At 48.4% G+C, this 26,316-nt stretch overlaps 1 protein-coding gene across 4 annotated transcripts; it reads left to right on the top strand.

The window, feature by feature from the left end:
• Nucleotides 1-623: 623 nt before the first annotated feature.
• On the top strand, nucleotides 624-26,316 carry STEAP3 (STEAP3 metalloreductase). 4 transcript variants are annotated; one of them, XM_027679069.1, is made up of 5 exons: nucleotides 624-756; nucleotides 14,051-14,534; nucleotides 14,989-15,516; nucleotides 17,086-17,250; nucleotides 22,947-26,316. In XM_027679069.1, the coding sequence occupies exons 2-5, from the start codon at nucleotides 14,052-14,054 to the stop codon at nucleotides 23,235-23,237; spliced, it is 1,467 nt and encodes a 488-aa protein (XP_027534870.1). In that variant the 5' UTR covers nucleotides 624-756; nucleotide 14,051; the 3' UTR covers nucleotides 23,238-26,316. The 4 variants fall into 4 exon arrangements, with proteins under 4 accessions (XP_027534870.1, XP_027534869.1, XP_027534871.1 ...); XM_027679068.1 differs by lacking the exon at nucleotides 624-756 and adding an exon at nucleotides 1,142-1,245; XM_027679070.1 differs by lacking the exon at nucleotides 624-756 and adding an exon at nucleotides 1,567-1,691.

Raw genomic sequence — 26,316 nt, 5'->3', positions numbered from 1 at the left:
GGGACTCACAGCATCTCGAAGTTTGCAGCTTGAAAATCCCAAGCCTCTGGAGCTCCCTCTTATCCAGGGTCCAAGCCACTGGGAGCCACCAGTGGGAGCTTTCCCTAGCAATCTCATATCTTTTCTGCAGCTTCCCCATATTAGCAGGTTTCTATATCTCTCACTCCTTAGATCTGAGAAGGTGGTGAATGCCCTTTCAGGCTGGGACAGCCCTGGCTGGCAGCTGACCCTGTTTGCAGGCAGCACAGAGGCAGGAGAGGGGAGACGTCTGTATAGGACAGCTGGTGACAATGGGCTGAGACCATTAAAATCATGGCCTGCCCAGGAAAGAGGAAAGAAATGGGGTTTGTTTCATCCTAGGAACACACATCCCATGTGCAAGGTGGACACTGCTCACTGATGGCAGTCAGCAAAGATTCAGAAAAGCCTCCTAACTGCAGGGACTAAACATCCCTCTGCCCAGGCTGCAAACACAGATCACACCAGCATCTCCCCAACTATGCCACAGCTTGGGGACAGATGAAACCATCCCTTCAGGTCCCTCCCCTCCATGCTCCTCTCATCTACTGAGAGAGCTAACCAAAGCTCCCGAGGGATTTGTTTTCAAGTCCCTGTGGGTTTGTCCCAGTGCTTTTGCCAGAAGACACTGCCGGCTCTCGGCAGCCCCGGAGCGTCTATCGGAGCTGGTCTATCGGAGTGGGGCCGTGTGGCTGTGTTGGGGTGGTTGCAGCAGGACAACTCTTTCTCTGAGTGTGGGTAAGAACCATTATCTGCTCCACACCTCGTGGCACAGCTTTTCAGAACAAGTGCACGGCTCCTGATAGCAGGGCCAGAGGCGCAACAAGCCGCACCCGTCCATTAAAATAAGACACCGGCTGGCTTTGAAATGCGTTTATAAATAGAGAAATTAAGGTCTGCCTTCGATTCCTGTCTGTAATGGACACCCGGCTGCCCCGGCAGCGGTGCCCTCCTGTCCGTGCGTGTTTAACCTCGGCACGGCAGTGCCACCCAGGCGGGCGCTGAGGGACGGGGCTGGGGGTCCCACCGCTCCCGTGCTCCCACCGCTGGGCCGGGCAGGGCTGGGCCGGGCACTGAGCCGGGCTGTGCCGAGCCGAGCGGAGCTGAGCGAGGCAGTGGCTGCGGCCGCGGCGGGCACACGGGCAGAGGGCGGAGCCCGGGCCTGACATCACGGCTCCGGCTCCCGCTCCCGGACGGCGCCGCTCGCCCTCCCGCCGCCGCGCAGAGGTGAGGACCGCGGGGGACGGGCACCGCGCGGGGACGGGCACAGTCCGCGGCCAGCGGGGCTGAGCCACGGCCGGGGCTCGAACCGGCAGCCGCGGGGCGCGCCGGGCGTGCGGTGCAGCGCCGGGCGGGGGTGGCTCGGCTCGGCTCGGCTCGGCTGTCCCCGCCCGGGGGGAAACGTCCCGGGTCCGCGGGGGCTCCCCGGCCGCGGAGCGCTGCCTCCTATGCTCCCGTTCCGGGATCCCCGCGGCCGGGCTGCGGAGCGGGACTGGTCCCTCCCCGCGGCCCGCTCCGCCCATGGGCTCGGGCAGCGGGGTCCGGGCCCTCGGGGAGGTTTCGGACGCAGCCGCCTCGGTGCGAGCGTTGCGTTTGCGGCTGGAGAGAGATCTCGGGTGGAGATTTCCGCGGGGACCGGTGTGTCCCAGTCCGGGCGATCACTGGGAAAAGAGGTCGGTGGGATGCTCGTCCCTGGCGGGTCCGCCGGGCTGCGATGCGGGGTTCCCACGGGAAGAGCTTTCCCGTAACTACTGGACACGTCCGTGCAGATGCGGCAAACTCCCTGGCACTGGGCACCCCCCCCCTCCGAAACAGCTCGGGTTTGCTGTTCCAGGTGATGTGGTCCTCGTGAGCGCAGCGGAGATGGATGGATGGATGGATGGATGGATGGATGCACTGTGTTCCTCTGGGACCACTTGCCGTTTAGGTTTCACTTTTCATTCTCAGCTCTCCAAATGCTTTAAGGAGATGAGTGGCTTCTTCCAGCCAGGGAGAAATCAGCACTGAGATATAAAAAAACTTGGGGAAAATCTTGGCCAGGGCCCAGGATCCCTCAGGCGAGTGGGGAGCGGCTGCGTGGTTTCTGTACTGATTTAGGGACTTGTGAAAGCTACAAAGGTTGGATGCTTATTGGGAAGGACTTCAGCATTTGATTCGTGTCAGAGTAACAACGGATGAAAACTGTGAAGGAGTTGGAGAGCTGACTGTAGTAGGACCATCCCTCAGATGATGTAACCTGTGGTGGGACTTTCCCTGTATTGTGACCCTGGTTAGGGTGCAACACCTGCCTGGGGGGTACACGGGCTGTCACAGCCCCATCAGGGAGCTTGGGGAAGGGTTTGTGCTCCTAATGCCTGCAGCACACTGAGCAAAGCAGAAGGTGGACAGGCACTGAAGACCCCAGATGATTTTTGTCAGAACAGTCTAAATAAAACTAACACGCCAAAAATTGGCTCCTGTGGCCAGAAACCAAAACTGAGAGACAACAGGAGAGGAAGGCCATTGCTTACAGCATCAATACTCTGTGGGCTGGGGAGATGCAGGATTAACAAGATTTAAATACTGCATCAAGCTTAAGTTTTCTCCTCTTTTAAAATCACATTTGCCATGAAACAAAAGTACAGTGATATAAGATGCCGCAGTCACTGCACATATTTGATTTCCTCTGTGATTGTAAAGAAGAAAATGTTGATGACTCAACAAGTCTGTGTTTAACAGAACCACATCAAACCCCAGGAAAACATGCTCTTTGAAAGCATAATAATTTTTTGTTGTTTGCTTTGCTTTTTATTTTTGTTTTGGGTTTGTTTTGTTTTACTTTTTATTGTTAAGAAATATGCTTTGACTGTGACCTTGTAACATCACTCCCATAAATAGAAGCAGGTTTAGATTCAGGGGAAACACATTTTTTCCAATGGTGGAAGAAGTAGGCCAGCCATGCTATCTCTCTTGAGAGGTGGGAAGGGCAGTGGCAGCTGTGTTAAGAAATGTCACATACCAAGAATTAAAAGCCACCAATTTGTTATCTCCAAGTTTACCATCAGTGATTAGAGTTAGCTTTTTGTCAACCCCATAATGGAAGAAAATGCTATTTTCAAATTTTAATTTACTGCTTCTCATAGGGTAGTGTAGTGGGTTGACCCTGGCCAGGTGCCATGTACCCACTAAAGCCACTTTCTCACTCTCCCTCTGCAACTGGACAGTGGAGAGAGAAAAAAAACAGCAAAGGATTCATGAGTTGAGATAAGAGCTGGGAGAGGTGAGTTACTGATTATCTTCACAAGCAAAATAGACTCAAAGTGGGGATAGTACTTAAATTTATTACTAACAGGATCAGAGCAAAAGAGTGAGAAGTAAAATAACCTTAAAAACACTTTTCCCCCATCCCTCCTTTCTTCCATGTTCTCCCTCCTCCCCCCCAGTGGTGCAGGGGGACGGGGAATGGGGGTTGCGGTCAGTTGTTGTTTCTGTCTCTGCTCAGAGAGAGGAGCCCTTCCCCTGCTCCTGTGGGGTCCCTCCCACGGGAGACAGTCCTTGGTGGACCTCTCCGGTGTGACTCCATCCCTCGGGCAGCAGCTCTTCCCAAACTGCTGTCCCGTGGGTCACTCCTCTGTGGGGTGCAGTCCTTCACGGATGAGCTGTACCAATGTGGGTCCCCCACAGGGGCCACAAGTCCTACTTGGGAAAAACCTGCTCCAGTGTGGGCTTCCCTCTCCATGGGCCGCAGGTCTCCGGCAGGACCCACTCCATCCTGGGCCTCCCACGGGGTCACAGCCTCCTTCAGGCATCCACCTGCTCAGCATGAGCTCCTCCATGGGCTGCAGGTGGGTGTCTGCACCCTGATGATCCTCCATGGGCTGCAGGGGCACAACTGCTCCACCATGGTCTGCATCAGGGACTGCAGGGGCCTCAGCTCCAGTGCCTGGAGCACCTCCTGCTCCTCCTTCTGCACTGACCTTGGTGTCTGTGTTGTTCCCATGTTCTCACTCCACCCTTCCCTGGCTGGAATTCTTTCTGTGCCACAATCTTCTTTTCTTAAATATGTTCTAACAGAGGTGTTACTATCACTCCTGATTGGCTCAGCCTTGGCCAGCAGCAGGAAGTCCGTCCTGGAGCCAGCTGGCATTGGCTTCACGGGACAGGGGAAGCTTCTAGCAGCTTCTAACAGAAGCCATCCCTGTAGCCCCCCTGCTACCAAAACCCAGCCACAGAAACCCACTACAGGTAGTTTTCCCTGCAGACCTACAGTGAATTAAGCAGCTTCCCATCTTCATCTAAGTTTAAGTGAACTGTTGCTTAACTGAAAGGATAAAACATTTTGAAAGCATGTTGGTGATGTGGGGTTTCCATCACATTTCCAAAAGCCATTACATACTCTCGGGCCTGAACCACTTAAATGTTTTGAAAATTTTCCCATGGTTTAAGGAGCTGAGACAGAAATTCCTCCCATCCTTTTTCCAGGTTCTCAGATTTTCAGTGAGTCTCTCTAAAGCCTTGGTTGTGGCAACACGTGCGTTTCCATTTAGTTTGTATGAACTATACTATGGTAGTCTTTGGAAAAAAATGTCCTAAGAAGTCCCCATGGACTGTAGGCTTCAAGAACCAGGGTCTGTGGTAACGTGTCCACACCACTGAAGTAGGCTGATATCAACTACTGATCATGGGCAAGCACTAATAGATCATAGAGTCATAGAATGGTTTGGGTTGGAAGGGACCTTAAAGATCATCTTGTTCCAATCCCCCTGCCGCAGGCAGGGACACCTTCCCCTAGAACAGGTTGCTATAAGCCCCATCCAACCTGGTCCTGAACACTTCCAGGAATGGAGCATTCACAGCTTCTCTTGGCCAGTGCATCGCCACCCTCAGTGAAGAATTTCTTCCTTATACCCTCCTTCAGCTTAAGGACATTCTTCCCTCTCCTGTCACTACAACCCCTTGTGCAAAGTCCCTCTCCAGCTCTCTTGTAACCCCTTTAGGTACTGGAAGTTGCCCTAAGGTCTTCCCGGAGCCTTCTCTCCTCCAGGCTGAACAACCCCACCTCTCTGAACCTGTCTTCATAGGAGAGGGGCTCCAGCCCTCCGAGCATCTTTGTGGCCTCCTTTGGACTTGCTCCAGCAGGTCCATGTTCTTCTTATGTTGGGGTTAGAAACCAACCTGCGTCACTTCAGGTGCTTAGAGTAAATTAACTTCTCACCACAAGGCTGTCCTGGCCAAACATGGGTGCAGGAGTCAGTGCTCCAGCACAGCTGGCTTTACAAAACTCATTCAAGACCATCAAAGAGAAATCCCAGGTAGACAGACTCAGCCAGGCAAACAGCATCAGCTCCTTCTGCAGCTGCCAGCACAGCTTGGCACAGTATGGCTCTCCTGAGCAGTGGTGCAATACATGGTGTTTGTACTCATTCAGCACGAGTGGGGCTCCCTAAGTCTTTGAGGTCCTCAGGAGAGGCATGTTGTGCACACCTGCACATATTTGTCTCTCTGGGCTGACCTGCAAAACCCCTGCCAGTGCAGTGGAAAAGGTGAAGCAAGCTGGATCTCCTCTGTGGGATGCTGGCCAAAGGCATGTTTTGGCCAGACATAGGCAAACAGTGGGGGAGGAAGGGGAAGGCAGGGTGCTCTGGGGTCCTGGCACGTCAGGGAAGAGAGTTGATTTTCAGTGAAGAGCATCTCTCTCCCACCCATCTCCACCCATCTGGGTCCCCAAAGACTGACTACCTGGTCAGCCGATTGCATTTTCCCTGTCTCTCCCAGGATCTTTGCAGGAGCTGCTGGGAAAGGCGGAAGAGACAGAACATGGGCCTACATGAGCTTTGTTGCCCTTCCTGGTCAGAACTCCATGTTTTCACCGCTGGGCTGATTCAGGGCTGGCTCAGAGCTACCTGTGCTGTGTACACTGTGTGTCACGCCTGTGCTCCCCAGGGGGAAAGCAAGGGATCAGCAAGAGCTGGGCTGGCCCTCTGCCATAGGCTGTGTCTTCCCTCCACCCCACACTGCCCCCCAAGCCATCTTCTCCCCATGTGGTCCTGTGCATCTTCTGAGTCACTGGGAGAGGCAAAGTCAGAAAGACAAGGGCGTGCTGATCTTGGAGACCCTTCTAACAGGCACCGCGGTGTGGAAATAGCCAATACAAATATTTAAATGCACATGCAGTGCAATTCCTCCCTGTCTTTCCTGGAAAGAAACAAAGAGGTTTTAAAGAGCTGGAGCCTCTGCCAGCTCCCTGCAGTGACTGCCGGAGTCAGGTCTCGCCATCCCTAAAGCCCTGGAGCTCCCAGCAGAGCAGCACGTGCTGCCCAGAGAGGAGCGGAAGCACCAGCTCATTGCAGGCAGGAGCACCTCCTCCCAGCGTGTCTGGCCGCAGGCCGTTACTAGATCTACCTGAGAAACTTCCACCATCCTGACTCTTGGCTGCTTCCCTGTTCTCCTTGCACTTTGGAGAGGGGAAGGCTCAGAAGTAGGTGAGTCACTGAGATGATCATTAACTTGTTAAGAGCAGCAAGAGATTGAAGACCGCCAAAAAAAGCAAGAGAAGCCCCATAACACTTAAGTACAGCACCTGAAGTTGTTGTAAACCACCCCTTTATATCGCTGAAGAACTGTGAGCTGATAAGCAGAGGAAATAACTTTTTCATTCCAGGTCACATCAGCCAGATACAGTCCTGTGTGCTATGTCAGCAGCACTGCTCTAGCAAACTCTGGTTGTCTTGCTTCAGGTCTGTGCTCTCCATGGTCTTACAGTGAAACCTCTGGGCTTCCCAGACTTTCAGATTCCCATTTTATGATGTTTTATTACACGGCAGGTCTTTCTCAGGCTTCTCATTACTCTATCAACACAGTGGGCACAGGCAGCAAGATCTTTTTGCAGAAGAGCAAAGGAAGCTCTTCAAACAAGGACTTTGCTGCAGAAAAGTGGTACTGCAAAGGGGGGCCCCTTGCCTTTGGAGACAAATTTGGAAGAGGAGAGTTTGCAGGCATCTATGGCAAAACCTGTTGGTAACTGCTTAAAAGTACATAATTTTGATGAAAACAGACCAAAAGTTTGTTTTCCAGTTCTATATTATATACGGGTGATTTTTTAACTTTGGGGAGGGAAATTATTCCTACAAAGTGACCACAGGCTGGTGTAGTTCTATACAAAAACTGTAGCCAAAATGTCTGAACTTGTGTGGGGAAAAAAGAGACTATTTTGCCCCTGTAGGAAATTCTGGTAGGCCTTTCTCCTCTACTTTTCTCTGTTTTGAAAGATGTTCTTGACTTTTGGTCATGGTGAAGAACATCTTGTGGTCAGGGACATGCCTTTGGCTTCACTGCTGGCTTCCAAAAACAACATTCTCAATATTTATCAATGTTTAAACCTGAGGGTGTGCGGAGTGGGGAGGGTCAGTGCCTGTCAGCCCATGTGTTCATTAGCGGGTGATGGAGTAGGGAGGCACATACTGAATTTGTAGGTGACACTGAGCTTGGAGGGACTGGAACCATTTTAGAGGAGAGACTAAAAATTAAAAAACGTTGGAGAGCTGGTCTAAAAAAACAGGGACAGTGTTATGCCCTGTGTGGTCGGACTGACTGACCGCCTGGACACTGGGTGAGCGACCGGCCGGACAGTGGCCGTGGGGAGCCAGAGGACAGGGTGATGGACACTGTGCCCCATGAGTCAACAGTGTCACACAGTTGTGCAAAAGCAAACACTTTTCTGGGATGAAGAAAGAGAAGTGGCGCGTTGGGGAAGTGGCGTCTCTGCTCCAGCTGGTGCCTTTTAGGGGCTCAATTAGAAAATGCAGTTCTGTGCATCCTCCAAGAAAAATGAGAGCAAGGAACAGAGGCTGAGTTGTTGGACACCCTGTAAATAACAGCTCTGATGAAAGAGTTGGGTTTCACTTGGGCAGGAAAAACTGAAGGGAGATATGAAACCTGTTCTCGAAATGCAGAATGTGTCTGCAGAGAATGACAGGGCAAATCATTTGCCGAGTCCTTTGGGGGTAAAAGAGGAAGCGATGAGGTTAACTGGATTGAGAGATTAAAGAGGAGAGAAAGCAGGTCTCTGCAGGAGCTTATGGAAGTGGTTTTAACAGACAAATACCTGATAAATGAGATAATCAGGTAAACACCTGCCCTGGGGCAAGGGAAGGGATGAGGACCTGAGAATGCAAAGTGCATTAGGGTGGAGAACAGGGCAGGTCTGTCCCCACCGCATTGCAGGGGACAGACTCAGCACCCAGTGATGCCTGCTTGGGGCAGGACCATCTACCCTGGGACATGTCCCTGTCCCACCTCCCCACCCCAGCAGTAGGGTATGGGGTGAACGGCTCCCCGTTCCCTGTCCCATATGCCCGTGGGCAAAGAGGCCGAAGGACAGCAGCGGGAGAGCCCAGCTCCCAGCATTTCCTCATTCTCACATCCTGGCTGGCAGCCTGGGTAGGTTTGCAACATGGCTTTTCTGGCTGAGGCAATACCAAAGGGTGATTTATACCCTTTGCCAGTTCCTGGTTTGAGCCACTGGGGATAAAACTCTGCTTTGGAAGGAGAAAGAGGAAAAGGGGCAGCAAGCTTAATTTCCCCAACTCCTTCTCTCACCTGCAGAGCAGGGTAAGTGATTTCCAGTCAGCCTGGGCAGCACTGAAAGGTCTCCAGAAATGTGCACCAGAGCCGGGATTAAAGCAGCTTTGGATAAGCCCTTTTATTACTTAAATCTCTTCCAGTTCCAACAGGTTCAGGTTCATGGTACTTGCTGTGCTCCTGGGAGGGATGCTCTGTGTGTGGGAAAATGACTTAAACATTTGATTTTTCCCTGGAAATAAAAGAGTTGTAGCCAAAAAAATGAATATTTCTGCTCACAGCAAGACCTGACTGAAGGTTTCAGGTGCTGAATGCTCCTCTCCAGCTGGGGGTTCTCGAGGGTTAACACAGCTGGAGATGCTCTGCAAACAGAGGCTGTAGGGCTTTGGCTTCATTGTTCAAAGGTCCCTCCATGCAGACTGAAAGTCCCCTGGGGGCAGAGATCACCCCTGTCCTCCAGTGTGTGTGTTTGTGGGGCTGTGCTCCATGGAGCCAGTTGCCAGCCATGCAATGACCTCTGCAATGACCTGACCAAGGGCTCTGCTACATCATTTGATTCCTCATGTGCCTTGCTGGTCTTTCAACCCATGTGCTCATTAAGGAATGTAGATTATAATCGTGTGCTTTATGTCAAATAACCTCCAAGCAGAAGCTGAAGCACAGAGCAGGCTCTCTGACGACCTGCACTGGGTTGAATCCAGAGCTTCTGGAGACTCAGCTGTGGAAGGTCTAAACAAAACCTGACCTCAGGGGAAGACACAAAAGCAGTTGTTTTAGCCAAGGTAGTGCATCCTAAGACTCCATCTGTGAAGCTGAGTTCAGAGATGAGTTTTTGTGCAAACAGGAACCAGTTTGCTTGCACAGAACAGGATATTATTTGAGCTCCTTATGAGATTGCTGCCATGTTCTTCAGCAGAATTTGACTCAGTGATAAGTTTAAGGCACTGCCTTTTTATTAGAGTTATTGTAAAACTAACTTGTCTTTTATCTGATAAATCTGAATAGCAGGGCAGTGAAATGAGTCTTGGTTCTTTTTGTCCAGAACTGAAGCGAAGCTCATGCTTTGCCATTCGAGATCCATCCTTCTTCAGAGTGTACAACTCAAACACTTTCAGACTGCAAATTACAGGAACCAGCTAGGCTATCCTGCTGCACCAGAGGACGTGAGAGGGGCCCAGAAAGATGGTCTAATTGTTAAAGACATGGTCGAAGATATCTGGGTCGTCCCAGACAAACTTGCTGGAGTCCCATAATTGTTAGTATCTTAGTCCTCCACGACTGTTGAAAGAGGATAACAAATGAGCTGGCTCCTCATTAGCTGTGGGGGATGATCTGCTTGGCAGATTGACTCTGCTGTGAGCCCAGAGACACCTGAGTGGGCTCCTGCAGCCCAGCTCCATCCAGAAAGTCTGTCCCGCTGCAAAACTTGCGTGAGGCCTCTCAGTGTGGGCAGAGAGGCAGAAAAACCTTGTTTGCCTGGCACCAAGCCTAAGCTAACAGCCTCTGCCAAGCCTCAGGTGCAAAATATGTAGAATTATCCCTGTTTTTCTTCTGTGAGAACCCCTCCCTCCCTCTGCCTGGGCAACAGCGATTTGACTGCTTCATTTCACTCAACTTCTCTCTGCCTGATCCCATTCTTTGGGGCAGAAGTGGCCTTCTGGCCAGTTTTTTAGGGTGCCTGGCAGAGGGGAGATCCCTGTCTTCCTCACTGCCCATCATTGCTCTTCTCCTACAAATAATAGCAGTAATTGCAATGCAGTTGGTGAACTGCACATGGGAACAAGTGTGCTACAGCTGGACAGACCATGCCCACACAGTGATATAAGGCTGTCAATTAACAGTCTAGCTCAAGGGCAGCTCTGTATTGTATTCAATGTTTTAGTTATGGAACTGCTGCCCAGTTAGGATTGAAGCTAGTTTACTTCCACTGGGCTGTGCTTTAAATCATTTTGTAGCTTCCTTGGTAAGAAACTGTTCTTGAACTGGCTTTGAATGGGTTGACCTTGCCCTGGAGAATTAGCTTTGGCAGGGAGAGTTTTAAGCAGGTAACCCATTGTCCATAGGTGCAGAAAAAGAAGCGTGGACATGGTAACTCGAGGCAGTGGCAGGACACGGGGGTCTGCATGCTCTGCAGAGATACAGAAGTGAAAAAAAGCTGTTGCCTAATCAGACAGTGCATTGCCAGGCATCTGTTAGGCAGAAACCACAGTGTTTGCCTCAGTGAAATGCATTTATGGTGAAAGAGGGATTTTCTCCTCCTTTCCTCGGGAGGATTTCAGTGCATGGCAGTGACAGCAATGCAACCCACAGGAGTAAGCAGTAGCCAGTGACAGGGACCACCCCACCAAGAGCTGTGCAGCAGGGATGGGTCCTGCTCCAAAGCCCCAACAGTCAGAGCATGAGTGAAATAATCACACCAAAATCCACAGAAAAGATTTTGCGTCTTCTTACTTTTTGACTACCCTGCTGACTTCAAAGGCCATTTAATTATGTCATCCCTTTTAATCAAAATAACTGGAGACAGCAAAGCTGTTTATCTCCAAACATTGCCAACATCTCTATACATGTTCAATGGCAGCTACAGGACAGAGAAAACACACTACAAGAAAATTTGCTTGCAGCAAAATTTACATCCCAGTGGGAGCACAGAGAGAGCTTTTGAGGTGCCTTAAAGCAATTATGAAATGAGTCTGGGTAAAAATCGCTTTGACACCCTGAATGCTGATTTCTCTCCCCTTGGCTGAGAGCCAGAGATGTGTTTCTTTATTTTGGGATAATATTTTGTGAGTACAGGTGGTGGAAAAGGAGGAGGGGTGCAGGAAAGCAAGCTCATTATGCTGAACAATAGCATTGGCCCTAGAACAAATAGTTCTGGCCATGAATAAATTTAAGTGGAGCAAGAAGGTTTCTAAAAATTAAAGCAGTGAGTGTTTGATAAAGCGTCTGATAAGAAGGGATGGGGGGGGAACACACACACCATCTTTTCAGATAGAGCTGCTTTAGTTTACACAAGGGGTTTCCTATTGACCTGAGCTCCACTTGTGAGGTCGCTCTTCATCTCCAGAAGTCTCAGATGGTCCCTGCTCCCTCCTCACCCATGTGTTTCTTTTCTAAACTGAAAACTCTCATCATCTCTCTCACTCTTTCCTTATGGCCCTTTTTTAGGTTTATTCCCTTTTTTTTTTTTTTTTGCAGTGGAATGAGCAGAACTGCAGTGTGCTGTTCAGTCTATGGATTTATAGAGTGGTATAGTCGTGTTATCTCCACTGTTTTGTATGCCTTTCCCACTAATTCCTAGTGAAACTTCCTAGTGACTGTGATACACATGGAATACACCTAAGGCAGGGGTGTGTGCACAGGCAGCAGCCTGGGTTAATCACTGACACAGCCAGCATCACCAAATCAGCCTTGCTTGGTGAGAGACAAGGAGAGCAGACAGACCTCTGCCATAGAAACGGTATGGTCTCTGAAGCTGTGGTGGTTTTGTATCCAAGACAGTGAATTACAGTTTCAAAGTCCATCTGCTGAAGGTGTTTTGTGGGCTTTCAATGAGGAACAGGACTGAGATTGTGGTTGCTGTGTGAGAATAACTCCCCCAGTAACTTGGCTGTGTTTGATGTGTGTCTGCCAGGGACCACCAAGCTGGTATTTTCAGAGTAATGTGACACTCTGATCATTTTTCTGAGTGTTTCTAATAAGATTACAGCTCATTAAAGTGTACATATGCTATGGGGGATTATGCCCATAGGCAGTTCTTGGCATGTATCAGTAGTGAATTTTGGTGCTCAGGCACTTGGAATGAAGAGGTCCTTCTGCAGATTCTTCACGATAAAGACCGACTGTCTTAAATGATTTAGATTAGATATTATGAAGAAATTCTTTACTATAAGGGTGGTGAGACACTGGCACAGGTTGCCCAGAGATCTTGTGGACTCCCCATCCCTGGAGGTGTTCACAGCCAGGCTGGATGGGGCTCTGAGTAGCCTGGTCTAGTGGAAGGTGTCCCTGCCCATGGCAGGGGGTTGGAACAAGATGATCTTTAAGGTCTCTTCCAACCCAAACCATTCTATGATTCTGTGATCATCGCGCACAAGCTCCATCTTCTCAATATTCACTCCCTTTCCCAGATCACTTATGAGCATGTTGAACAGCACAAATCCTCAGGGAATTCCCTTGACAACCCATTCCCATTATGAAAATCATTTATTTCTTCTCACCCTTTGTTTCCCATTGGTAACTATTCATGCAGAAGTGCCCTTCCCCTTTGCACCACTACTGCGCCAATCCCAGAAAAGCCTTGGGTTAAGGACATTTCCAAAAGCCTATGAAAAACATATCTGTGCCAGGGACCAGGTCACCCCAACCCAGTGGTCACCTTCACTTTGAAAGAACTTGACCAGTTATAGGGCACTCCAAAGCCAAGTTGTCTCCCTCCCCAGTATATCACACATTTGTTAATGATGGTCTTTATTATAATCTCTAGCAGTGTGCCCAGTACAAAAGCCAGATATCCTGGTTTGTAAGTTTCCTGATCCACCTTCTGAGCCCTTTAAAAATCTGTCCTCCAGGAATTTGCCATTCCTTAAGGGTAAATTTGCTGTTCCTTCAGTCGAGAAGCAGATTTCAGCCACAGGCTGAGAGCAGTCTGGCAGTTCCCTGCCCAAGTTTCTTCTGACCTCCAGGTCTAGCTGCTGTGCTGCCTGTGAATTTATTGATCTGCTTAAAACCTCTCCATGCCCTCAATATCTAATCTGTTACAGGGCAAAATTCATTAACGTTTGTAAAGCTCATCAAGATCTTTCATGAGCAAATCTCATCATGTTTTAATATATTTTTTAAATGTCACGAGTAAGTTCTCATTACTCATTAAAGAGCGGAAGCAAACAGCGCTTGCCAGACCCAAATATTGGAATAGGCAAAGGCTGCAACTCTCTTCGTTTACCACTTTTAGAACACTTTCAATTCAACTTCAACTGCCTGCCTCGATTCTGCTCCTGCAAATCAGAAGCACCCACCCCTCTGGCTTTTCCAAATGTAGGCTCAGGGATCCTCTTAGACCCCTGGACCAGGACTTTTCAAGAGATGCCTGGTAGCCACATGGGGATTTGAGAGCTGCTGATCCTGATCACTTGTAGCATTGCTCTGGCTTTGCCGTGTGAGATGGCAGCATGAGGAACAGCAGAGCATGGTTGAGTGCATCCAGCAGGTGTTGGATCACACAGACCTGGGAAACCTCCCTAAAAGCCTTCGCCTTCCAACCTAGCATGGTATTGTGTCCCCCTCCAATGGTGCTTGTACATTACTGCACACTTGCTGGTGGGTTTGGCAAATGGGACCTGGGCTACTGGGACCAAAAGCACATTCACCTGTTCAAGTGGCCTAAGTGGCACTTTTCCCCATGACTGCAGGTGTGATCTGGGTCTCTGCAAGAGCTCTGCAGTGAGTTGGCATTTCTCCTTGGTTTTCCTGCCAGGATGTCCAGAGGAGACATGGCCAAGCCCCTCCTGGGCCACGGGAGCACGGAGGGTGACCCTGGCGTGACGCCTGCGTCCGGCCGCACCATCGGGGTGCTGGGGAGCGGGGACTTCGCGCGGTCCTTGGCCATCCGCCTGGTGTGCTCCGGCTTCAAGGTGGTGGTCGGCAGCCGCAACCCGAAGCGGAAAGCCAGCCTCTTCCCTTCCGCAGCAGAGGTCACCTTCCAGGCTGAGGCGGTGAAGAAGACGGACGTCATTTTTGTGGCGGTTTTCAGGGAACATTACTCCACCCTCTGTGACCTGGCTGATGTGCTGGCGGGCAAGATCCTGGTGGACGTCAGTAACAACACCGAGATCAACCATCACAAGGAGTCCAACGCAGAGTACTTGGCTTCCCTCTTCCCAGCCTGCACTGTGGTCAAGGGATTTAACGTGGTTTCTGCATGGACGCTGCAGTCGGGTGCCAGGGATGGAAACAAGCAGGTATTGTTTTCTTCCACCAGGGGCTAAATCACAGCTGCTTCAGCAGCCGAGGTCTGGCAGCATCAGCAAATGGCCTTAGGCTCCTAGAGGAGTCTGAGTGCTGGCCATGGCATCCACCCCATAGCTTCTGTGTTTCTTTGCTCAGAAATGAAGTACCCTCACTCACTTCATGCTTTGTAGCCTTTGAAGCATCTGCCTAAGTGAAAAGTATCGTTTAATTGTCTGTTTATCTAAACAGAGCCAGTAAAAAAAACTGACAGTGCACACATGAAAGGAAACCTGTCCAGAAGAGAGGTCTTTGGCAGTCGTGGTAAATCCCTGTCAAAAAGCTTGCCAGGAATCATGATGCTCAGTGGAATAATGTAGGCTCCCTGTAATACAGTATCCCTCCTGATGCACTTGATCCCAGAAGCCTGATCTCCTTGCCCTATATGTATATTTCTGTTTGTTGCAGGTTCTGATTTGCTCAAATAACCAAGAAGCCAAGCGCACTGTAGCAGAAATTGCTCAAGTCATGGGATTCACCCCTGTGGACATGGGCTGCATGTCGTCAGCCCGTGAGATCGAGAACATTCCCCTGCGCCTCTTGCCAGCCTGGAAAATCCCCATCTTTTTGGCTCTGGGGCTTTTTCTTTGCTTCTTCACTTACAACCTGATCCGGCAGGTCATCCACCCTTTTATCAGGGAGCAGAAGAACAAGTTGTACAAGATCCCCATTGAGGTGGTCAACACGACGCTGCCTTGCGTGTCCTATGTCTTGCTGTCCCTCGTCTACCTGCCTGGGGTGCTGGCAGCCTGCTCGCAGCTCTACTATGGCACCAAATACAGGCGCTTTCCAGACTGGCTCGACCAGTGGCTCCAGCATCGAAAGCAGATCGGTCTCCTGAGCTTCTTCTGTGCAGCCCTTCATGCCGTGTACAGCCTCTGCCTGCCCATGCGCCGCTCCCACCGGTACCTGTTAATCGAGACGGCCGTCAAGCAGGTAACGTGGGTGCTCCTCAAGTCAGCACCCGGAATAATCTACATCCAGGTGTTGGGTGGCAGGCTTAATGTCTTGGCTTTTTTTCAGTCACTTTCCAAAGCAGGTGTGGGACAGTGGGAATAAGCTGTTACGTATAGGAGTCCTTTCCCCGCAGGTCAGTCACACGCGACACACTGGGCACCCACCCATCCGTGCTGAGGACCCACCACCTCAGAGGGTGTTCCCTGTGCACTTACAGCCAGGCCTGGGATCAAAGTGCCCTGTGCCATTGCTCCCCAGAAGCACAGAGAAGCCTTTGAAACCAGCCTTGCCTGGCACCTGGCATGTCTGAGACTAAGGCAGAGGCAGGAAAAATGCCAGGAGAGGAGAAATCCAGTGGGGGACAGAGCAGAGTTTCCCTCAGCTTTTCTCTCTAGATTTTGGGATATCCCTGTTTGTTCATACTGATGTTCACAGTATGTGCTGCTGGAGTGACCAAATCATAACCCAGGGCAGGCTGTGTGTCCTTATCACAGTGTGCCTCCAGGAGCTTAACAAAAACAGTGGTGAGGAACTGGTCATAGTCTAAGAGAAGGAGTAAGTGGAAAGGGACTTTATTGCCTCATTGAGACTCTCAGCATTGTTTATCCAGTGTGAGATTGCTGCCTTCAGGCTGTTCAGCCAGCTCTATAGCTCAGCAGTTCCACGGGAGAATGTAATTTCCCTCTTTTGTGCCCCTAACTTCTCACTGCTCCACCCTACTCCCTCCTGGGGTGGCACAGGCTTTGTGCAGCTGAGTGGGGAACCTGATGCAGGAATTACCTCACAACCAGTCTGCTTTCTGCACTGGGGTATTTGCACAAGTGATTCCAAATGTGTATCCCAACGTAGAGGAGGGAAGGGGCTGTGGAGGCAGAGGGGAGCAGGATGGCTGGTTTCAGCAGCAGTGCCTCTTCAGAGCATCCATCAAACACCATCCCCAGCCTCTCAGCTCCAGCCTTGAGCAGGTCCTTCTCGATTGCCACAGTTGCGCATTAATCTCAGGCAAGCATCCTGTGTTCATTTCCCCTCTGCCTCCTGTTTTCTAGCAACATCTTTGTTTAGTATATTAAACCCATTTAATGGGCTAAAGAGGACAGTTCTAAATGTTCCTCTTTGCCATGCAGTATAAAACCCATCTTCCCTTCCATTAGCATGAACAATTTCCCCCCTAAATGCACTTAAAACAAAGGTTATTAGGAGAGTACTGCATATTCAAGCATCTGTATTTGTTTTCTTGTCCTTAAACTAACTTTTCATTGTAATTATCTTTCCAAATGTGACTTTGGGACTTGCTGCTGTGGTTACGGGGATGGGAGCTGAGAGCATTCAGCAGTTCTTCCTAGCAGGCTTCAAATCAAGTCTAGCTTTGGCCAAATGGTGGTGGGATAAGGGAGCATTTCCACATCTCCCAAATAGGCAAATAGTGCTGGAGGTATGAAAAGGACCCAGTGCTCACCCAGGAAAGCTGCTTCCAAAACCAAAACAAATAAAATTCAGTTCTTCTATTCCTAAGTGCTCCATTTTAACAAACCTTCATTGTCATGCCAGGCTGTGGAGAAGAAGATGAATATCTGGGTAGAGGAGGAAGTCTGGAGAATGGAGATTTATATCTCTGTTGGAATTATTGCCCTGGGCTTGCTGTCGTTACTTGCCATCACTTCACTTCCATCCATCGCAAACTCTCTCAACTGGAGGGAATTCAGTTTCATTCAGGTAAAGTTGACATTTGCCAATGCCAGAGAGTGATTCTGCAGAGTCAGGCCCTCACACAGGCCAAGGAGTGCAGGGTTTGACCTGCTGTCCCAGCCCATCCCTGCTCCAGCACTGCAAGCTGTGCACTGCTGTCAGCAGCAAATCCTGCCATGCCACAGCTCCCCGTGCACCCCAGAGCCATGGATCCCTTCTCCAGGAGGTGACACCAAGAGGGGTTAGAGGGTAGAGGGCTATAGTGTGTCCTGGGGTCCATGCTGCTTTCACACAGGAGTTTGCTCTGTCCACAGAAGGTGCTTCTCTCAGGGGGAAGGGGAAATGCAATGTGTCAGTGGCATGTCACATGAGAGTCAGCGGCAGCAGGGCTGCTGCAGGGAGTTTGCACCAGGCTGTGGAGGGCAGGCAGGTATCCCACTATGGAGGCAGCTGGCTGCAGGCCACAGATCTGCCCTTGCATTTCAGGGAGAATGAGCTTCCGAAAAGGAAAGTGCCTGAGAGGACAGTGCAAGGGAAAGACAGGTTTGGCAGAGCTTGCATGCACCCAAGTATTCAATAGATAGGTTTGAAAAGGCTTAGACTGGTCTATAAAGTGCCAGAGCTCAAGCAGCACAGAGAACTAGGTATGACGTCAATGAAAAGTCCCTGTCTGATTCTAAAAACTGAATTAGGAAGATAATTTTTCTTTCTCCAGAGTCAATCAGTGGTTTAGGAGCCGTCTTCCTGCTTGTGCCAATGCCCAGGTTCCTGAGAGTCAAATTCCCTTAGTGACCTGAGTCTACTCCATGGGACACTCACAGACTCCAAACTCGGGAGCTGCTGCCTTTTCAGGAATGTGCTTGGAGCCAGGCTTAGTGCTAACTAATGGGGATAGCAGGGAATGAACCTTCCAAGTATCCTCTGCACATTAGAGCTGATTTTGAGGCCAGATTCCACTCGCTGTATCACAGTTGTATCTCACAGCCCTAAACCCCCTTGTTACTTGTGCCTCCTACACCACTGCTTTTTAGCATGCACCAGGCTTCATGTCCCACTGCAGTGACCCACGTGGCACCCCAACATGCATAAGCCCCCGTAGGACCCCTGCACCTCCCCTGTGGAGTCTCCCTGTGCTCCACACTGGCGCACGCCTAACCCTTCCAAAGGGGAGGGCAGGGTTCAGGGATGCAGAGGTGAATATCTTATCATCCAGCCTCTGTTAAGCTCTGTTGAAGCTCTTCAGTGGTACATAAATAATTCAATATTCATTGGAGCAGGAGTTTGAAGTCTGCTCCCCTGCTTCCCCCACAAGTGCCCCGACCAACAACGGCCAAGTCAGTTTGTCTTTTTTCCTCTCTTGCTATGGGCTAGCCAGCAATTATTTACACTGAGTAGAAGAGCTGCACCAGGAGAGCTTGACCCCAAGAGATCATCCCCTGAGGAGAAGAGAGACCTGGCTTTAAACCACTCCTTCAGATTGGACAATGGGAGCATATTAATTCTCACCACCATGTCTCAGGGGACGGCTGCAGCTGCTGGGACGTTGGATAAATTGATCCTGACTTAGGCATCTCTTACCAGGAATCCCAAATGAAGGGAAGTATCTTCTTGCAGCCTGGAAGGAGGCTTTGAAACCCCCTGCATTTCCCTTTGGCTCCCCAGGCAGCCTGGCAGCTGTTCTGGAGAGTGCTGGCATTGTGTCATGTAATATATATGTTGTCACTGCAGGTAGTGCTGCCATGTCCCACCACTGCAACACGACTGTCACATCTGCCCTTTGGGAGCCCTTCCCGTGTCTTTCTAAGGGTATGTCAGCACTGGGACCAGACAAATAAATGATGGTCAGTTCCAAAATAGCTCTTGGCTGCCCCACATGGGAACTGGCTGGCTTAGTTCGTGGAAAGATACACCTATTTCTGTCTGCATGGAATAAAGCATGACAGTGTGACATGAGCTGATCACATGCCGGAGAGGCACAGCTGGTATTGTGCCCTACTGTGGAAATACCATGTAAAAAGAGCAGGTTACAGGTCTCTTGGCATGTTACCTTCCATATTTATTTTTTTAATGAGGGTTGTTTTAAATTATTTACTCCTCAATAGGTTGGTGATGCCTTTCTTGAGGAAATTAAAAGAGCAGCTACAGCTGCTGCTCCCAGGCTCCAGAGGTTACATTCACATAGCTCAGTGTGAGCCTCCCTGAATTAATGCACAGTGGCACAATGTAAATACAAGGGGTGAAGCATGAGGCTGCTTTCTCAAATATTTGGGTTTTCTAACACTTTTACAGCATGAAAGAGGAGAAATGCAGAGCATAGACATCCCAGCCAGATGTCTTCCAGAAAATGCATCAATTTGTTACCATCTCAGTTTAAATAGATGATGTTTGAGAGACGCTGTATCAAAAGCCACATGTGAGACAAATTCAGGAGCCACTTTAGTCTCCTCCTTATCCAGAGCATCACAAGTCTGACATTTTCCAGTGTGTACATCTGTATTAGTGTCATGTGATATACTGCCACAGTCTTAAAATATACATCTGTTGCCTGATGGGATGAAAATCCTGTTTGTGTCGTTGCCAAGGCTATAGAAAAAAAAAGCTAATTTTCATAGTAGCTCCTGCACATACACAAATTTCAATTAAATGCGGTTAAATTGGATACACAGTTCCCTTATGTGTCCAGTTTTGATTAACAGGATATAGACACTGGATAGCAGGAATGATTTGTATGTAATTCAACTTATAGGAGACATTTTTAATGTTCCCCAGTGATTTACAAATCAACTCTAATTGGTTGAGAAGTAAAAATGTGTATGATTGCCTTTACCTTCCCATCCTGAAAAGTCCTCCTGGAATTTGAAGGTTGAATTGACCTGGTTTCTTTCATAGTTCATGTAGCACAAGATGTAAAGAATCCGTAACCAGACCTTTTCTAACCCTCCTGTCGACAAAGTGCGAGAGGCCAGAGCCACTTCCATGGAGCTAATGACTTCATGGCTGCAGAAGTCAGGAACGTATCTGGGTCAGGAAGGGGCTGTTTGCTTTTGGTGCTGCCCAGACATTTCTAAATGAGCCACGTGTGACTGGATCACCTTCACTGATGCATTACAAGGAGGTCACAGACACCAAGGAAATAGAAAATATACACAAAGGCTGCATTAGTAAGATAACAACTTCATGCAGCATCTTTCAGAGGGCTTTAACACCTTATGTGGGTACTGGCCCCACATTCCCCATGTTGTGACAGTGCAAAAGAAACCTCTGCCTGTTTAAAACAGAAAGGTTTCATTGTCAGAAACTGCATAGAGAAGATAAAGGAGAGCAGAGATTCAAAACTCTGTGTGGTATCTGGGCTAATCCTGCTGGCAAATCAGCCCCATGGAGTGCTCAGCAGGCTCTGCATCGTACTATATGGAATGTATGCAGAGCTGTACATACTGAACCAAGCTGCAATTAGCAGAACTTTTGTTTTTCGTGCACTTACAGACCAACCTGTACCCAGCTGTCAGCTTGTCTGGCAGGTGCAGCCATGAGGCTCTACACCACAAATCCCAGGCACCCCCTGCTCTCACCAGTCAGCTTCTCATTTGTGTCACAAGCAGATCAGCCCATTGCTGTTGTCAGAGGAGCTGCCAGCCCTGATTCCAGCCACCAGGAGCTTAGCCATTCGTTTTTTGCCAATTAGCTTTTTGTTTCAGGTGCCCTGCCATTCACAAACAAAGATGGGTTACAAAGTGCCTGTGATGGTTTGTCACCTTTTGTCCTACTAATTTCCACTCCTGCTCTCCCCCAGTACCATCAACAGTTGAAAGAGAAATTGTAGAGGAACAAACTAATTATCTCCAGCTCTGGCACCTCTGCCATGCATAGAGCCCTGCTCAGGCTGACTCTGAACACTTCCTCTGCCCAGGGCAGAAAGCATCTGCTGCCCTTGGACTTTACTCTGTCCCCTTTCCCCTGCCCTGCTTTACATCTCTGCTCTGCCAGATGAGTCCCAAGCTGATACTTCCAACCTTTTGCCACCCAGTGTTTTTTTTGCCTGTTGGAGAGAAGCTCAACCAATAAATGATGAATGATCTGTGGGTCAGGTCCTGCTGTTAGGTTCAACTGCGACCATGGCATGTTGCAGCAAACTCCTTAATTTTCCAAGTGCAATTAATCTTGCCCTTGTTCAGGTTTGCTGCTTGTTACCACTTTGGTTTAGACTTGGACATGGCTTCTGGTAAGAATGACATCTGTCCCTGAAAGAAAGGAAAAATGTGGGTTTGCACGCAGGGCTGAGGTTCAGTTCACAGAACTGTTCCCAGCTCCTGGCATGACCTTGAGTAATGCTCAGCTGTAACACAGAAGGAGTACCTTACTTTGGCAGGGGTCATATAGGTGAAAGCTTGACAGGACTCAGTGACACCCACATGACTGCCTGACAGATGCTGTAAAAATGAAGTACCGAGATCTGGTAGCACATTTTAGAGCTGTCCTTCCCTTCCTTGCCCAGTCTTCTCAGCTGCTTAAATGATTAGCTCTGAAGTTTAGAGGAGTCTTGGTCTAGTTTTTTGGTAACAACATAGTACATTTTTAAAAGTCATCTGGGTTTTTTAATAGTTTCCCAGCAATCAAAAATAGGAGGGGAAGGTTTGAATTGAGTAGTTTTCCAGATAAGACTGGTTTTTCAAAAGAAAACACGAATCCTTTCTCCCATCTTGCCCCGGTCCCTTATTTCCCTGCTGTGCCCTCTTTCCTGGACATGTCTTCAGGAAGACCCTGTTTCTTGCTGATCTCTGATTAGCTGCACCAAGACAGATATTTTGGCTTGTAAAGGCTTCATTCCCTAAGTTAGGAACATCAGCAGCAAAGCTTGGGAGCCCCCATCTCTGGTGCTGGCAGGAAGCCACAGATGAGGGAAACACAGTTTAAAACCCCTCATTGATAGCAACCCTCAGAGGGAGCTGGAAATATCCAGGAGAAATGTTGTCTCTATGGGTGCTTGGGAGCATGATCTCAGCTGAAAACGGGGGAAGTTCTTGTCTGCAGAACAGGGGCTGGGTTCTTGCTGCCTCCCTGAGTGGCTAAAGAGCTCTTGGCTCTCCATTTCAAAGGCTTAGTCTACCACACAGCCTGATGGTCTGGCTCATGAACCAACACAGATCTCTAGGACAGAGAAGGAAATGCTTCAGGGCTGTTGCTCACCTCAGAACAGAGCACTTGAGTCTCCACAATCTCATTTTCCTGTAGGTGATACCATTTACCTGATGGTGTCTTTGCTCTGTGCAAAGCCACAGCTTCACGGATTTCCGACAGTGCCGGCTGTGGGTCCAGAGCCACGATGCTGATGCTTCATCCCTCTCGCCAGCCATGGACTGGGAGTCAGCAGAGTTGGCAGCTGCAGCTTGGGAGGAGCATTTGGGAGCTGCCTGTGCCCACCTGCTCGGCAGGAGCTGGGGGCTGCTGCTTCACATGGATGTAGGAGCCCACATCTCTGCTGAGTTGGCAGCATCTTCCAGGAAACTCCTGCTGAGTTTCTAATATCACACTTAACCTCTGATTAGAAAAAGAAAAATGCAGTCTGGCAGTCTACCCAGTCATGTTTTATTCTGTCCAAGAAACACAGGAATATTCATTGCTTTCTCCGTGCTATGTACACTTACAAAATGATGTAAAAAATACAGGAAAATAGCCAGGCACAAGGTCTTCTGCTAACTGGCGTGCGTTTCTGTTCCTTTTAGTCCAGCCTTGGATTTATTGCCTTGGTAGTCAGCACTCTGCACACGCTCACCTACGGATGGTCGAGGGCCTTCGATGAGAACCAGTACAAGTTTTACCTGCCTCCCACCTACACCCTCACGCTGCTCGTCCCATGTACTGTGATCATTGCAAAGGTCATCTTCAGTCTGCCCTGCATCCGGCACAGACTTCTGCGAATCAGGAGGGGCTGGGAGAAGGGGAGATATGTCAAATTTGTTCTGCCCAGCGCAACAGGGGAATATTCAAGTGGGGAGACCTCCAGCAATGTCTGACAGCCCCAGCTGTGATGGAGGATTTCAAAGCACTGTCAACATTTCTATAAAGGTGTTTCTTTTTCTTAAATATATGTATGTTTTGGTATAATTGTGTTGTGGATAAAAAATAAAATTTGGTGACTTTAGAAAATGGATGACCATGAAACTAGTTCAGACAGTAGCAGTTAAATTGTATTGCTGATTTTGCTAGGACAATTATTGCCTTAAAAATGACTGTGAAAGCTGAGCTAGGAGCACTAAAATACATGGGAAACTGATGGACTCTGTTAGTCAGATCAGTCACTTGAGGTGCTGGCTGGCAGCTCCCCAAACCAGTTCTTCTCGGTTGCTTCCCTAGCTGCTCTCATAAATTTCAATGCCTTCTTTTTAATATGAAGTTGCACCGATTTTCTGGGTTTATGACAGCAAAGATACCCTGCCTCTTGAGTGTCTGGATCAATGAAGGCAGTGAGGTTTAGAAAGATCAATCCCCTCTGGTTTTGTTCTCTTCAATGAACTCTACGGACAAGTAAGAACGGCAATATCCATGTTATTAGTGAGTGCAGATTTTACTAAAAGCATCCAAACCTGACAGCAAGCCCAGTATCCCTGTTCTCTCAAATACGGACAGAATTTCTGGTCCTGGAAGCTGTGCCTGGTACATGTTTATAAGCTGCAGAAATAAAGCACCTCTTCCAGCAGCATAAAAACATTTGAAGAGAGAGATAACCCTAACACCAGACGTCTGGTCTGCACTACTGGCTCTGAGATGTTCTCTGTTTTACTGAGCCAGTTTCAAGCTGTATTTGATGGAAATAGAGCGAAGATAATTATTGGAAAGACCTGCTGCTTCACAAAATTACATGGAGAAAACCAAGGCCTTCCAGCTGGCATTACATCAAATAATAGGGTGAAGCTTTTAGAAATTGCTGTCACCCGAACATTCCCATTTAAGCAAAAAAACCAGCAGCTCTAAACCCACTGGTTTTACTAGCAATAATAAGATCTTTGAACAGTCTTGCATAGGGATCAGCAAGTCTTGACCACAACATGAAAACACAGCAGTTGTACATTTTGGGCACAGTCCTTCATTGCCTTGCACCTTAAAAAAAAGTCACTTGCTAAGTCACAAAGCAGATATCAAATGCTCTTCTGACTTTACACCCACTGTGGACAAGGTACAGGGCAAAGAAGATTTCTCTCCTAATTTCATGTTCCACCTGTTGCTTTCTGTCTCTAAGTTCTTGCTCTTTATCAGCATAGTTCTTTAGGTTTTGGCCATCCAAATCATCAAGCAGCCATTCACAAAAGCTCATTTTAAAGCAAGCAATTGGGATGACACAAGAAGACTACCTCAGTCAGGTCAGACACAAGGACATGCCTGGAATAGCTTAGTTTTCCTACAGTTAAGTAAAGCACACCACTCAGTGTCAGTATTGCTTTGAGAAACAACAGCTGTCAGCCCCAAATGAGCTACAGTTTGTGGGACAAGAAAGTACTTTTTACTAGACCAGTTAATATAAAGGGTGGGGGGAATTATCAGCTTTGGGGCACATAAGCCCTTCTACAAGCCAACATTGCTTCTGTAGCCTGGGTGAGTTCTACACAGAGAATCTCAAGAACTCCCTGTTTAGCCTTAAGTAACTATAGTGAGTAATATTCTCCAAATATTGTTCACGTGGCCAGTGATGATAGTGAGGGATTTCAGTTCTTGCCTAAGACTTACAGTAAAGTTTCCAAATGCTACTTGCTGAATAGAAAGAAACTGGCTTGAGGGAAAAGCCTAGATTTCATAATCAGGTGACTTTTTGTTTGTTTTGTAGTGTTTTTGGCCACATGGGGAAGGTACCATTCTTTCCTGCTGTCCCCTTCAGCAAGCTGCTGTTATTAGGTTTCCACCTCCAGAACCCAGATTGGCACCTGACCAAATCACTCACCAAGTCTGCAATCACTGGCCCAACACTATTTATTTGTGGTTAGGTGATAGGTGAAGTTTCCACATGGATCTGCGATAGTTTCACCTGAGTATAATTCCACCCACTCCAGTTTAACTCATCCTTGAGGGAAAACTGCATTCTGCAATCTTGGTTTTTTAGTTGTCTTTTCCATTTTATCATCAAGCGAAGACAACGTAAAAGCACCAGTTTACACTTTCTGGTTACAATGTATTTCAGTGCCTTTTTTTTTGCCCCATCTTAGCTTCTTTTCACACCTTTAGGCCAGGCAAAACTACTGCCTGGTGGCAAAAAAAAAAAAAATATATTAGAAGGCAGGGAGGCAAGAAAAGAACATCACACAGGCTTGCAGGCTTTGTCTTCGAGGGAAAAAGTGTGTTTTTATTGTGAGTCACTGCAAGGTTAAAGTCTCATCTTTCTGTCCAGCAGAAATAAGGTTTGCACCCTTGCTTTGTTTACATGACTTTCATGCCCACATACCCTTTCCCATGGCAAAGGGACAGTTTTCCTGAGCAGAAGTGGAGTCAGTGAGTCAGCATGGTGCTTTTCAGATGGATACAAGCCCAAAGGGACAGACAAGCCAGCTCAAAATCCCCACAGCATCTAAAAAAAGGCTGGTGAAGTGTGTCCAGGTAACACCTGTGCCAACACATTGGCCTGTCAGCCACCATTCCTTTTGAACACTGAAAACAATTCCTGTAAGTGCAGAACAGCATTTCACGTGGTGGCCTCTGTATGCATCTGGTCCTTAAAACATGTGACACGACAGTTTGAGTAATTTCTTCTGACTCTGGAATGCTGAAAATTAGAGTGAGGAATTTTTCAATTATCTTTTCTGTAAGCATCTTTTGGTGTGCATAGGACATTCAGTAAGATTGGCTTAAAATTTACCAATTAACTGGTTTTGTACTTGAAGTTATTCTCTCTCTCTTTCTCTCTCTGTATATATGTACACACACATATATATCTTATCGCAGAATATATAGCTGGAATGTAAATCCTTTGTATTTTTATTTTCTGTACTGCCTACTATGTGCCTCTGGGATATGTAAGAACCAATTAAAAAGCTGTAACAGTAAGGCTGGTTTTAATTACTGGCATCTGTAGTTATATAAAGATATTCTGAAGGGTCTACATAATTA

Source organism: Neopelma chrysocephalum, unplaced genomic scaffold, assembly GCF_003984885.1.
Source record: "Neopelma chrysocephalum unplaced genomic scaffold, ASM398488v2 Primary Assembly neopelma1_44, whole genome shotgun sequence".
Lineage (NCBI taxonomy): Eukaryota > Metazoa > Chordata > Aves > Passeriformes > Pipridae > Neopelma > Neopelma chrysocephalum.
The sequence above is the reverse complement of the archived record's forward strand: the minus strand, read 5'-3'. Positions and strand labels throughout refer to the sequence as shown.